Consider the following 15,398-nt stretch of genomic DNA (forward strand, 5'->3'; position numbering starts at 1 on the left):
TGACACCCCCCCGTCCCCGACACCCCGCGGGGGTGGCCGAGCCCCGGCACGGCATGCCCGCTGCGAGGGGGAGCTTTGCCCGGCCCCACTCCCTCGCCGAAGGACTGCTGGTCGTGGGCCTGACCCTGCAGGCACGAGCAGGGGGCTGGTGGCTCTCCCTGGGGTGCTCCTCTGTGCCCCAGCAGAGCTGGGCTCCCGCCGGTCCTCTGCGAAGGTGGATCCGCTGCATCGCAGCCAGCTGAGTTGGGTGGGAGCCCGGGCCTGGCATCGGGCTGCTTTCCTAACGCACACGCTCTTTTCTGCATTTCAGGATCTGGTAAAGAGTCACTTGATGTATGCGGTGAGGGAGGAAGTGGAGGTCCTCAAAGAGCAAATCAAAGAGCTGATAGAGAAGAACTCCCAGCTGGAGCAAGAAAACACGCTGCTAAAAACACTCGCCAGCCCAGAGCAGCTTGCCCAGTTCCAAGCACAGCTGCAGACTGGATCCCCGCCTTCCTCTTCCCAGTCACAAGGGACAACACAGCAGCCTGCTCAGCCGGCATCACAGGGGTCAGGGCCTTCAGCGTAGTTCAAGATGTCATTGCCATCGTGATTGCTGGCCTCTGGACTGCCCAGAGCAAAAAGGACTAGCGGGAATCCGCCACAGCCACCCTTCATCCATTTCAATGCACATTGCAACTCAGACTGAGGACTCCATGCCCTGCACACATCAGGAGAGGCTTCTCCCCTCCACCCCCCCACCCCATGTTACGCACTCATCTGTCTCTCTCTTCCCTCCCTTCCCCCATTGGCTTGAAGGAGTCTTTGTTCTTAGGTTGATTGAATAAAATAAACTTCTTCCAGAGAATTAGCACAAGTACACTGGGGACTTGAGCAGCTTCTGCAAATGCCTGAGAAACGAAGCTGCATGCCTGAATTTTTTTGGTTTGTTTTTAATCATCCAGTGATATAACTGATACAAGTGCTTTTCGAGATTGGAAATATGAAGAAGTAGACTGGAGTAAAAAGTGATGGCTCAATCCCCCATAGTGCACGGGGGTTCCAAAGAGAGGACTGGTGCATAGGATCTGAGGAAGAGGGAGAAAGGTAAATTCAGTGTTTAACACTTAATTGTCACCTGAAACCTTAAGTGCAAATATTTGCACCGTTTTCTGAAGCAGTGGACAGGTGCATAAATCTGTATTATATATAGAAAGCAGGTAGGTGACATACAGTTGGGTCATAGGATAATTACAATGAAGGTTATTTGCCTACTGTATATTTGTGTATTTAGTGTAATTACTTTGTAAAATAGAAAACTGTAACTATTTAGGTTGTACAGATTGAAGTTTAGTTGTTTCATTGGCTGATCTGAAGAAGTTTGGAAAGTCTGTTTTTTTTTTTTTTTTTAATGCTACATAAATAAGAATGCACCTACGCAACTGTTCAGAATTTGGCAGATTTATGCTGTTTGTGTAACTTCTGAAGTTCCCTGGCTGCTGATTATCTTGAAGTAAATCTTTGTTCATTGTAGTTTGATTAAAGACAGGAAAAACCACTCCAGAAATTATCAAACCCTGCTAGCAAAGAATTTAAAAAAAAAATATTGGATTTCCCAGTATGGATTTTTTGCATATGATCTGTATAGTAGTATGCATATGTTTTTGTGCATGTTCTCCTAAACAGTTGTAACACGTCAATGTATTTAACTGTTGCACTTGTCAACTTTCAATAAAGCATACAATGTTGATAAATCACTGTTTGTATATTGTTCTAATGTTAACTTCAGTCACTTCCAACATGTTGCAGTGCAGTTCTACATGAGCAGTGAGGTCAGGAAGCATAAGTCTGGGTGTGAGATCCTGCCTGTCAGCTTCAGAGCTTTAGTTTCAGCTAAAAATGCAGCTTCTGCTTTCCACAGTTTCTTAAAAACACAGTAAGCATGGAGTCAAAGGAAGGAGCGAGGAGTCAGGGACCTAAGTGAAGCTCCTTGTTTTGGCCCAATCCTGTTCAGTCAGGACTGTTGGGTGCCTTCTATACATTAAATGTAGTGGATAAACAGGAGCACAGACATCTGGATGATCAGCTGTGAATGTGTAAATCTCGTGCAACAGTTGTTCCTTAGCAGCAAACTGCACCCTTGCCTGGGCACGGGTCACCCCATGCTGGCAGCAGTTCTGACACCCTTAATTCAGGGTGACAACAGCAGTGAGCATTACAGCTTCCCCAGCAGGTCAGCCATAACACCACCTCTGAAAAACTAGTGGTGAGAGCAGGCTGAAATCTCAGTGTCCAAGAACTCACTTTCATGCCCACAGCTCTTGATTATTTCATATTGTGAGCTGAAACTGTGTGAACTTGGCACGTAGTATTAATTCTGCCTTCTGAAATTGTTGAGAAGAATTTCTACTGTGTGAAGATAAAAATTCAGTCTGAAGAAAAATATCTTCCCTCTTTAGTAATGATTACAACTAAATCTCAACCTACAGATTTCTAGGTGAATGATTAGATATGGTGTGATCGATAGCTTGCAACCAAGGGAGCAAAGGAATTTGCAGTTTTACGGTGGATTGTGTTTGCTGGTGGCAAGGATGTGAATCTTGGATAATTAGAGTATTCACAGTTAATGAGATAAAACGGTCAGTACTTCAAGTAGTAGGATACTAGTTGACCTTGAAAGCCTTGTCCTAAAATTTGAATACAAGAAATTAATTTGACTTAAAATGTAAGGGTTAATGACAAAATTTTTTATAAGGTCTTATATGACTGCTTACTACATATAAAGAAAATCTCAACTATTCTTGTGCAACTTAATGTTGTTGAGAGTAGTTAGGTGTAGCAGAGGAAAGCAGAAGGCTGAGGGTTCAAAGGCAGGACAAATCACCTTTTTGTGTGATTTACTGCTAAACTGTTGCTTTTGGGTACTCATGCAGCAGTTCAGGCACTGCTTAGCTGTATCACAGCACAAGTAGTTGCATTACCTTTATTGGGATTAGTATATCAAAGTGCATGCGTGAGTGTGTCTTTGTGGGAGTGTGAACTTTAATTTGTAGTTTGTGTTCTTGAGATTTCAGTATATAATTTAAGAGTGCTCTTAAAGAGGAAATGCCAGAGAGAAATGCAAGATGCTTTTTTTTCATGGATTAAGCTAAAATTAGAAATTGATGATAGCCTTTGTGGCAGAACAGCACTTGAATTATTTCGATCCAACAAAAGGAATGCTAATTTTGGTGCTTTTTAAATGGCTTAATTGTCTCCAGTTGCCTTTATATTCTGAATGTCTCTTTAGTACTTCCAGGGCATAACACTGACTATATAAAAAAGTCAATCTTAACATGCAGATCGGCTTTTTCACCCGCTTCACTTAAGAAAATTTGCAAAGAATTATTGTTTTCTTAAAAAAAAGAAATTGACCTCTGGGTTTATTTCTTTTACTTTGTTTGAAGAACAGCCTGAGCATACTATAAATCCCAAGGTTGTTTTTTCAACTGTTCTGTAATACAGTATCTGGAAGTCTGAATGGTTTTGGTTAGGTAATACATTAGTAATTACAGTACACCGTGCTTCAATGTTGGCAAATCTTGATCATTTACACTTAAGTACTAAATAGTTTTAAAACTATGGAGCCAGTTTTTGGAGCTGTTTATTAATTGCTAAAGTTAGGCAGAGAAATGTTTTGTTGCTGAGATGATTTTAGCAATAGCTCTGTCAAAACTGCAGCCTCTCTTCATGAAATGGATTCAAATGGACTAAAATTGCACTTGAGACCCAAACAAAGAGTAGATGTTTCAGTCAGCTGTGTTGTAATATCTGGAATGGATTGTTTTGATTTCTGCTTTTGTTCTAGAACAAATAATTTTTTAGAGCGCTTTAAATCAAATGTTATCAATAGACAAGAGTGTCATCTTTTTCCACCAGGATTTTTCTTTGTACAAACTCTGAGAATCTAAGATTTCCATTCACAGTGAGAATCAAATGAAATGTAATCTCTTCTATATGTCAGCTTCTTTATTCTCTGAATAGCTCCAATTCAGTAACTCTTCAGGCTATATTCAAGCTGTTTGTCACTTAACTTCTTGTTGATAATTAGCTGCACACTTGCTTTATTTTTAATAGCAATATGATAAACTGATCTAAGGAAATTATCATGGAGACTCAGTTGCTATCTTTTTCCACGTAAACCAATAATTTTTGGCAAAAAATTCTAAGGCAAGTCAAGATTGTTCAAATTGGGGGGGCTCTGTAAATACTCGGGGAAGAGCAATGTGTTTAAATAACATGCCTGAAAACTGTCCCAAGAGCACCCAGACAAAACTTCCCAGCAGCAGTAGAGTAAATGCAGCGCCTTAGAGATGCCTCTCCCTAATTCTCATGGAATAAATCAATGCCTGGGAGGCAGCTTTCAGTCTTTCAACTGGAGAAAGAACCCAGTGAGGCTATTTGGGAATTACCACTCTTGATGTCTGTAGCTACAGTGAATGTATTTATCTCAATACAAAGGATTTTAATTATTATTTATTCCTTGTAGGGTGAAATAGCAGTACTCAAGCTCGCTGACTGAAGGCATACTTGTTTAGCTTAATGTATGCCAGTTGCAAAACCTCTCGTTAAGCATCTTGAGTACTTTAGTAACAGTTCACGTCTTACATTGCATTATTTCTTGCTTTTCTCCTCTCTCTTTGGAATTACGCATTTTTAACTTTCTGTATAGTTTCAAACCTGAAACAAGTTACAAATCCAAGGCTTTGCCTAAGATGGAAATTAGCCCAATTCCAACCATGGTCCGTGTAACTTCAGATGTATGAAACTAAAGGGAGGACAGTTGCTGGAGGGAGCTCCTGGGAAGTTTGGAATGAGCTTAGGCATTTGAAATGCTTGTTTGAGGATACTCACAGCTGCCACTGGCCCGATCCTTTTCCTTCAGTGAGTAAGCAGACTCTTCTGACTGCATTTAGTATGTGCTGAGCTAGGCCAACAAACAGTGTATTTGAAAATTGCATGGCAAGGAGTTTCCAGCAGACACTGGCAACTGCCCTCCTGAATCGGGGTCTGATTTCCAACAGGAGTGAAGCCAACCTCAACAATGAAGTTTAAAGCCAAACCATGAATAAACTAACTACCTTACATTGTAAATACCTTGGAAAAGGGCAGCAGTTCAAAAGGAAAAATGAGCAAAACTGTGGCAACTTTCCTTGAAACTATCGCAGGTGGTAGTTGTTCATTGAGGTGTCCCCAGGAGAATTGTGCTGTGCCAAGAGGCAAGAGAGTTTGGGTAGGATATGGCCAACAGGCCCCCAAAATGTAGCACATCAGGAATTTGGGTACAGTGTAATGCCAGCTGAGGAAAGGGAAAACAGTTCTCAAAAATCTTGTTCCTGAGCTAAGCCAGGTTCTTAGATCATCTTGAAGCTTAATTTCATCTCTTCAGCTGTGCTGGGTGGGGGTGGTTTTTCAGTGATGTGTATGTGGTAATACATATTGGATATGGTTCAAGTTGTCATGAGAAAGTGGCTACAGGCAAAAAAGAAAAAAAAAAAAAGTCATAACACTCCCAATTTACAGCCTTCTAGTTTGGGTGGACTGAAAGCTGTGTCAAAGTTCTCCCTCTTTGGAGCTCTAAAGGCACTGTAAAATGGTGAGATATTGAGATCTGGCAAGTGCAAGCTCAGGGCAAATCCACCTGAATCTTGGAAGTAACAAAAGGGCACCGAATAAAATTTGTCAGCCTTTAAAAAACAAAATCAAGAAGAACAAACCTCTATGGCCTTCAGAAAGGAAAGCAGATCTGTTGTTCATCAGGGAGTATGGGAAGGGAGGGAGATGAGCTTATTTGTGGATTATTTAAATTACTGTCAGCTGCTTTCCAGTCCAACATACATTTAGGATCTCTAGGAGCTGTAAGCTGGGGATCTGTGCTGAGGTCTCAGATCTCCCTCAAAAATCTTGTTCAAAATATCTGCCTGCATTATGCTCCCTGTGGAGGCTGCAATAAATGGTCATTCTTCCTTCCATTAGTTTTATTACTGAGAACCAGCCTGTTCTGCCTCTCTGCTGCTGCTTTAATCAAAGCTTTGCTACCAGATAGCCATCAGAAAAGACATCTGCAATTCAATTAGATATGTGCTTAAACTCAGGATCTCTGTAAAACCGGCCGCTGCCAGAACAGAGTGCCCTCCACACTGTGGGCTCGCTGGGGCTGCAGCCTGCAGGGCTCCGTTCCAGCACTTCAGCCTCCTGCCACTGGTTTGTCCTCCCTCCTGCCCTGCTGGCCTTACTTACAGATGTTTGAAATGAAGACCCATTCCTCACGGGAGGCTGGGTTAGAAGGCCAGAGGTAGAGGTTAATTTCTTATTCCTTGCAAAGCAGGGGAGAAGCTAGAAACTTGGCATCACACAGGAGCCACAAAATCTGCTTGGTAACATATTGAAAGTGGTTGCAGCAGAGTACTGTCTTTCTGCCTTGTGAGGCAGGATGAAGAAGCTCCAAAGGTGCTCCGAGGGTAAATTACTGCACCTTTTGCATGGGCATGAAGCGTGATGAATTGATAGGAGTGTCCATACTAAAAATGTTGGGCTGCTTTATTTTCACCATGTTACTTCAGTCTCCAGTGCTGTAAGTGCATATCCCTTGGTGCCAACTGCTCCAGGGCCACTATTCTTGCTTGCAGTAACACTATGAGGTGACCGACATGAGGTCTAAACACCTGGGCAGGCCAAACCACTGAGCCTCTGTAAGGAAACAGCTCTTTGGAAATATTCCCATGACCCTAGAGGTAAAGATGACCTCTGAGTGATGTCAGGCTCATCTCCAACCACAACCTTGTTTAAAAATGCTCCAGAAGGATGTTATGAAGTGATTTAGTGGTCTTGCTTAAAGCATTTCTAAGGACTGATTATAAAGCCTCTCAAACTCACAAGTGAAAGCAGTCAAGGCTTTGTTTGGGCTTCTTTGTAGAAAAGACAAAACCCCAAACCTGAAGAGAAGTGAAAAGCAAAGGTGAGCGCGGGGAGTGTATGTGGCTTGCAGCTCACTCCAAGCTTTCCTGCCTTCAGGGAGCAGCAGCCTCCAGTTGATAGAGAAGCAGGTTTAATGCTTACCTGGGATGTGAGAAAAAGAAGCGGGGATCAAGACATACAAGCAGCTGAGTAGAGCCCCAACAGGTTGGGGTGCTGTACCTGTCCATACCCCCTGGGTGTAGGATTTAGCAAAATCTTGGTAAGTACCCTGCACCTGTGGGCTTTCTCCATCTGCCATTCACAATGGATCCACCACCAACAGTGACAATGAAAGTGCTTCAGGTCTGTCAGGGGGAGGTAAGAAGAGGATGGAAGTGTAAGTACTCCTAGGTGGTGCAGGAAAAAGTCCCCTAGCCCATCACCCCATCTCCATCAGCTTTAACATTAAATCAAGTGAGCAGTGGTGGAGGATCAAGTTCAGTCATGCTCTTAATGAACAGCAGTTCCCCATTTAATGGGTTCACGTACAGGATCTGAGCCAGGACAGCCTGTTTGCTCGGAAGGCAATTAGTCCTATTTACTACTTAAGTGCCATAAATGCACTCAGGCTTTCTAAGGAACAGCAGTAGCTGTATTGCCAGGGCATGTGGAGAAAACTGAAGCAGCTCCAAATGATGATAGGACACAAATAATTCAGGCCTGGGGGTGCTCAGGTAGATCTAGGATAGACTGAGATGATGGGAGAGGCCATATTCTGATGTGACCTGTTGGATGCCAGTTCCGGTGTTGGAAATGTTAATGCTAGGCAGTGGTTTTACTCCAGCTCTGTGTTGCTTTGGTGGCCTTGGTAGCCAGAGAGGTCTGGGAGCAGATACCAGGGCCAAACTGCCATGATGAACCATGTAAAGCAGGGGAAATTTGAAAAGCTTTGAAGAGAGAGACCTTTTTTTTTTTTCCTCTCTCACAATACTCATGTTCTTACTGTATTTTTTAATAAATCAAGTGAAATCTTACAGGGGAAGAGAAGTCTAGCATGGGCCACTATCTGTTCTAAAGGGTTGCCAGTGAGGAGGTTTGTGGCTATTTTTTTCTATTGGAGCATCCTCAACACCTCCAGTGCTTAAACTTGCTCCTGGACACAATGGGTTTTGGCAGATATATGTGCCCAGAGTCCCCAGGCCATTCACACTGAGCCCATTGGTTCAGGAGGTGGAGAGCCATAAGGCCAGGTGACATCAGATGGGGGCTTTCAGCTGGCCGTTGCCCACCAACCCTTCCCCTGAGGAGCTGTGGTGCTCCTTATGAGGGTTAATGCCCCCAGCAAGTACTGAGGCACATAGGGAAAGGAGAGGGCTGCACCTTTGCACCCCGTAGCCCCGGGGAAAAACACTCTGGTTTTCCACAGCACTCCTATTTAATTTCAGGGTGGCTGCTCGCAGTCAGCCCAGAGGTAAAGTCAACCCGCACCACTATTCTTTGCATTTCACTGTGCTGCTTCAGTGGCAAACACCCATTTCATTAAAAAAATTTCCTTTTGGGATGGAATGGAAAATACAGGTATCAGTTATTAGTAATTTAGAGAGGAAAAAACTCTCATATATACAGGCTGTTGTTTACAGAAAGGTTAGATCCTTTGCTTTTTTGCAAAATAAATTTAAAGTGGGCATTTAAATTACTCAAGAAGAATGAGCAATGCAAAAAAGCCCCAACCCAACTAATGTGAACAAAAAGCACCCTGCAGAAGGCAAGGACAGTTCTGCACATGGTGATTTTTGGTGATTTTGGTCACGAAAATCTTACTCCGGTCCATGCCAGGAGGAAGAAAGAGTCTGTCCAGCACAGCCTGGCAGTTCATCACCGTTTCAGCTCCCGCCCAACCAAGTGCATGCTGCGGAAGACACGAGCGGAAAACACACCGCTTAGTGAAGTGCCTGGCATAGAAATACTGCACCCAGATACTGGAACACTGCCTGCCAACTCATCCCTTAAAAGCCATTGCCAAAGTACTGCCCAAACAGATGTGGTCATGTTCTTTTAAAGGTGGGGGTTTCTGTTAGAGATCAAGCCCATTGCTGGGGTCCTGGGACCTCTAGTGTGAGTGTGATTGTATTTTAGCTGTGGCTATTCCTACTAATCTATCCAGGGTAAGTACTGTGATACTGATGTTGCTACACTTAAAGTGATGCTTTCTGCTCAGTGTAAGTTGAGCAGCTCAGTGTGTTATCCATCCATTAAGGGCCTTGCCTGGGCTATTGATGAGGACTGGCCCAGCCTGCCTAGCCCAGCACCTCTGACTGGCCATGGCCAGCAGCAGACACACAAAGGCAGGCATGGACCTGTACTTGTCCCCATGCATCTTCTCACCTTCCAGCAGGCAACAATTTAGGGACTTCTCAAACTGGAGACTGCAACTGGATACCCACATTTTAGAGTCGCCTTTGGATGTGTTCTCCAGGCATGTGTTTAAATTAATTTCCATCCTTTTGCTCTCACTGCAAGGCTCCCTAGTGCTTCTGCTTGTCATGCAGTTTAGCAGCATGCCTGGAGCACAGCACTGGCCTCAATCTGTGCTGTGAGCCCATGGGCATCACTTCAGATGCAGAGTTTTCCACTCTGGATATGTTGCCTGGCACTTGGTGTGAGCTCTTCTGCAAATCCCTTGAAGCTTCAGGTAGGCTTGCATAGCTAACATGGTGTCCTCTGCAGACTTTGTCTCCTCACCTTCATCACCCTCACCTGCTATTTGGATACTTAAAAAGAAGTAATTCTCCGCTTTCAGAAAAGCAGAGGACTTTGGGTATTGGCATCCCTTATTAGCATTGATTTTATCTGCTTTTTATTTGAGATTACATGGTTAAATGGCTCACACTTGGTTTTGTTCAAAGTTTTGCTTTCTCCTTCTCTGACAAAGATGTCATCCTGTCAGGGCTGAGGCCAACCCAGCCAGCGGCAGGTTTAAACAAAAGCTTGTCCACCCTTTTGAGGTGCTGCATATGAAAATTCACAGACATCAGTTTCCTTTTCTTTTTAAAGAGTGAAAAAAAAAGCAATTTTACTTTTGGTCTAAATTTTCACAAAACTTCATTTCTAGCTATACTTAACTCCAAAGTTTGTCAGTGAGGCTACCTGGCAACATCAGTACAGACATATATATATATATCTATCTATATATATCTATCAGCTATGTCTGTGTTAGAAGCAAACCCAGGATACACTTTCAGTACTGCTAATTTCTGATGACTTTATCATGATGCCAGATAGATTTGATATTCTCATTAAAATCTGAGCTCCTGCAATCATGTTGCTCCTATGAGACTCGTACCTTCTATTAAGAATGTGTCAGCTTCTAACCTTCAGGTTCTGAGGAAAAGAGCTGAAAATATCAATGAGCTGCAATACACAGAGCTAGAAATCAGAAAAAAAGAGAAAAAAAAGATACCAAATTATTTCTTAATATTAAAGGACATGTTTGGGCCTGACTTACAAGGTTTTTGGATTTTGACAACTCTGAAATTGTGTTGGAACAAACTTGTTCTTGTGCTCTGACAGTATCACAAGTTGCCTTTGGTGTTACAGTGCCCTGATCCTGCAACAAATTAATTAAGGGTTTGGGGTTAAATAGAAACACAGGATCAATCTTCCCAGTTCACAAAGTGGAGCTGAATTTTTTTTCTTGATGTGTGACAGTTTCATGATAGTTAAGCATATGTTGGATCTTTAATCTTAAATACCTTTTATGTATTTCTCTATGAAGGAGCATATACCCATAGTATTTTGTCTGGTGACTCATATGCAAATAATCAAGCTGAAATACTAATTGCTTTTGGAGAGGGAATAAATGATGACACTGTTCTGGATCATCAAAAGCAATTCAATCTGTTCCTTAAGGCAGGAATAAAGGTTGCAACCTTGTTTACAAAAATGGAGAAGGCAAATGGCCACTCCCTTTTAGCTGTGCAAACAGGTGAGGAGAAGCAGCATTCAAGCTGGGGTTGCACAAGGCTGCAGCTCTGCCGAGCCTCTCAGAATCAGAGTTTGCTCCAGAAGTAATGGTGTTCATCTGTTCACCCCAAAAGGCTCTCTGGAGTGCTTTTATTACAGTATCTACAAACTGGGCACTGTGCAGCACCAACTGCTCTGTAGTAGAGAGCTTCCTTGGAGAAGAGGCTCTCCCAGATAGTGCCCAGCAGCCAGGGCCTGGTGGGACAGCCACCCTACAGCCCTTGGATTTTCTCACAGTGGTCCCAATGGCGAGGGCAGGTCCCAGGAATGGGAACCCTCTGCCAATAAGTTTCTTAAAGCTCAGGTTGCATTTTGCAATGAAGGGTCTAGAGAAAGCACTGACTTTTTTCTTCTCCGGAAACCACTGGCTAAATCAACCAGACTGAAAAATAGCAAAGGGCTATTTCCAACAAAAATAACCAGCTGGAGTAACGATCCCATTTCCAGTCCCCTTTGTGCACTATCACCTTTGCAGAACTACAGCAGGAACATAGAAAAGGAAAAGAGAGATAATCTCTTAAAAAATAGAAGTTAGACCCTTTTCTCTCCCACCCCCTTTGAAACTGTATCTGGCTATTGTGAGCCTGTTAGGAGATTTAGTTTATCTTGCCTGTCCTAAAGTGTGTGGACAGGGAGGTTTCCAAGGGGGCAATTTCTTTGACAGTTGTATTCTACCATCAGCCAGACGATTAAGCTAAACACTGCAGCCCTATAATTACACGTGAGGCGTTTCTCACGGACCGGGTAAGTCTGGCAACTGTTAACAAAGGTCTGGATTTGCATGGGACCACTCCATCTGGAAGATGGCTGTGTAGGCAGCCTGTTTCTTTGACCCATGCAAATAGAGAGACAGAACATACAGTACGTTGCCGCTCTGGCAGATGCATCCTGACAAGGTTAAACCAAAGGGCTTTCTGGAGCGGGTAAATATGAAGGGTTTCCTGCACTGTTTACTTAATGGGGGGCAAGGCACTTCAAAGAGGGGAGCAGGATAATAGATCAGTCATTCTGGAGATGTCTTTAATGCTGGGAGAAGCATGAACATCTTACAAAAATGTGTTTAAATGACACATTTGGGACCTGGGCTATTAATGTATAGTGCACCTCAGCGTGGTACCCTGGCAATCTTCAAATTCTTCCTGTTGGCAAAGGATGAGGTATTTGCTGCCTGCTGTAAGAGCAGTACTGACACGGTGGTAGCTGCCAAGCACAGGCAAGTGAGCTGTCAAACACTGTGATTGAAGGCTATGCTATACTTCTCCAAGGATATCTGCTGTGGCCCAAGATCTCTGTGTGCATCACTCCTACCCGCTATGCTAGCCCAAATCACAGTCCTTCTTCACTGAGACAAACGGGCATGGCTCATGGGAGCCTTCTGCAACAGGACAGATTCACGGTGCCACGTGATGTTCATCTGCTCCTGGGCAACCAGCTGGGTCAGAGCGGAGACTTTTGTAGATGTTTCTGACTTGTTGGCAAACAACAGTTGTATTTAGGACACAGCTCCATAATATTTTCATCTGGGAAGAGATGGGCTCTTTGGGAGTTGTGATTGTCACTTCCCAGGGGTTTACCTCTCTTGGTGAGGAGGGAAGCCCTTGGGTGTGCTGGGCCCTGTGGTCATCCAGCTGGGTCATCCAGCGTGAAGGAATGGCACAAGCTAATTGCTAACTCCCTGAAGTACTAAAGTGTCACAGGTGGTAGGAAAGGCTTTGATTTTTGTCTGGAGAGGGTGAGAGAGGGGAAGAGGTGCTAACAGACAACCAGTAATAATAAACAAACAACCTGTGGAAAGCAGGTCCTCTTCTCATAGGAGAGAAAATATCAAATTCTCAGCTTTCCAGGATAAAGCAACTTTGCCTTGTGCTGATGCACCCTGAATAGTCTTTCAGGAAGAAAAGCATGAAAACTGTGAATTTTGGGGGAGCCTCAGGGAATGAAACACCTGACTTTAATTCCTGTTGGTTGGTTTGCAATGCCCAGCGCACCCCTCTAGCTTCCCAGGCTCTGGATTTCTGACCTTTTCTCTCAATAATGTTTTCTTTTCAAACTACCGCTGGGTTGAAACGACAAATGCACACAATCCTACAGCTTTTGTTTCTAAACAACCTGCGTTTAAAAGGAGAGAAGATGAGCTAAGGCTCAGCTGTTTCTTGAGCAGCCTTTGCTCCACCGATGTTGGAAAGTTATTCTCAGGACAGTGACACCCGCTGACCCAGAGCATCAGGGGAGGAAGGCAGACCTAAAAGTGAAGTGGCCCATGCTTGGTGTCTGTTTGTACTATGCATACTGACACAAAACCCTGGTGTGCGGTTGCCTATGCTGTGCTTGGACGTGCTCCACATGTTGACGCTGCACCAGCATGTGGTTTTATTGCTACAAACAACTCCCCGTGCCGAAACACCCGCAGACCGGCGCTGCCTGGGGTTTCCTCCTGACCTTGGGTGATGTGATACAAGTCCTTCAACCCCAGGCTGGTTCAAATGCAAGTTTTGAAATGAAGCTATCTGGGAAGCCAAGGACTTTCTCTTGGAAGGGTAGGGTGCTGTGCCTCCAGTGGTACATGCCCAGTATGGGAGACGATGATCTGCACCACCACCACCACAGCAATGTCATTGCTGCAGCAGACTGAAGGTAAGGATACAAGACCACGCTCAGGCAAACCTGAGGCCTATTGTCTCCTGAGCTGGGGTTTAACCCACATAATTGTAGGAATGGTGTAACATGGATGTAGAATGACTGAACCTTTAAGGGACCCGTGGAGATCATCTGATCCAACTCCTCACTCGAAGAACGGTTAAGTTTGGCATAAGAGCAGGTCACTCGGGGCCATGTCCAGCTGAGTTTTGGAAACCTCCAAGGACTAAAATCTCACCGCCCCTCTGGGCAACCTCTGCCAGTTTTTGCGATGTTTTACTCCGTAATACCCAATTAGAATTTTCTTTGCTGTAACTTTTGTCTGTTTTCTACAACAGAACAGAGTCATCCTTCATTCCTTTATAATCATTGAAGAGAACCAAATTTTTGGCCTCTGAAGTTTCTCACCTCTTTTAGGGTGAGATAAATTGCAAGTTTCAAATGAGGAGTGCCCATCTTTCCCTGCTGGTGAGATAGGCTCCCCTTGTGCATGCTGCTGACATTCTGCTACCAGTTTTTCTGGGCTGTGGATACCCCCTCCAGCTGGCATGCCCATTGCAGACAACTAGCCATTTCTTGCTGTGGTTGTCCATGTGGAAAGTTAGAATAGCTTTTCTCAACAAAGCAGGAGTAGACCCACTTGTAGAGGGAGGAAGTGGGGCTGGTTGCCTTCACCTGCTTCACCTGCAGCTCCCATGTTCAGGGGCTTCACATGCATGCCCAGCCCCTCTTTTGTGCCTGGGTACTTGGCATAGATGACTATGGAAGAGACCTTCATCTCTTCAGGATGCAAATTAAGACAGAAATGACAATGTGCATGGTTTTGGTTGGTGGTTCCCCCAGCATGTAGCTGCAGTATTTGTATTATTGGAAAGCTGGGGGCTCTCTGTGGAGTCATCCTGAATCCCAGGATAAAAGGCAAACATGTGTACAGGGGGCTGCGGGGAGTGGTGAGGAGCGGTGCATTTGAGAAACATGGATAAAATAATCCTCAAGCAATTAATTTATTTAGGAATGACAAAAAAGCCAGCAGGTGATTCTTTTGTTCTCTGACAGGGACAATAATCTTTTGTATATAAAAAGGCTTTCAAGAAAAGCTTTTTAAGTCAACTCCATCAGAATTTTTTCAATGGAGTGTTTCTGACAGAAGATACTGATTTGTTGAAATGAAAAGGATTACAAAAAGAGTCAAAAAACACTACAAAAAGGTCACAGTTCTGCAGAGGAAAAATATAAAAGGAATGCTTTCAATTCATAAATTGTTCATTTTTTTTTTTAATCTGGAATTTCACACTGATATATTTAATGTTATATGTTCTGTAGGGATTTTTTAACATTACGTCTGACATGTCGTGAAATCATCACAGCACATAATAACATCTTATCATTTCTAGCTCAGAGTGTTGCCTGTTTGTTGTAGTGAAACAGTTTGGCACCTGATCAAAGTGTCTCCTGCCTGTCTTGTAAAAAAAATAATGTCAAACTTCCATTACAACACAGACAGGAGACACTTTGATCTAGAAAAGAAAATATGTTAGTGTTTACTAAGTGGCAGATGGTTTTAATAGTTTTAAAATGAAACAGAATAAAAAAATAGTAAGATATTCTTATACAATATGCAGCACTAATGAAATGCCATGAAATGATAAGAAAAAAGAAACAACACAGAGAAAAAATGAAGCCAAAGTAGGAAAGAGCATTTCTAGAGAGTAACTTGGTTTTGGGAAGGATGTCTTTCCTTTGCCATTTGCTTTTGACCAGTCTGGGTTTGCCAGGCACTGAGCCTCTCCTGCATGTTGCCACTAGGATGGGGGTGCAGAATT

At 43.5% G+C, this 15,398-nt stretch overlaps 1 protein-coding gene across 1 annotated transcript; it reads left to right on the forward strand.

Annotated features, from left to right (window-relative positions):
* Positions 1-7: 7 nt before the first annotated feature.
* On the forward strand, positions 8-1,733 carry LOC113484735 (the record flags this gene model as incomplete). Its single annotated transcript, XM_026857284.1, has 1 exon — positions 8-1,733. A coding segment is annotated over one exon (561 nt), but the record flags the coding sequence as incomplete, so codon positions are not given.
* Between the last annotated feature and the right edge of the window lie 13,665 nt (positions 1,734-15,398).

Source organism: Athene cunicularia (genome assembly GCF_003259725.1).
Source record: "Athene cunicularia isolate RWA chromosome 1 unlocalized genomic scaffold, athCun1 chr1_part1, whole genome shotgun sequence".
In the NCBI taxonomy this organism is placed as follows: domain Eukaryota; kingdom Metazoa; phylum Chordata; class Aves; order Strigiformes; family Strigidae; genus Athene; species Athene cunicularia.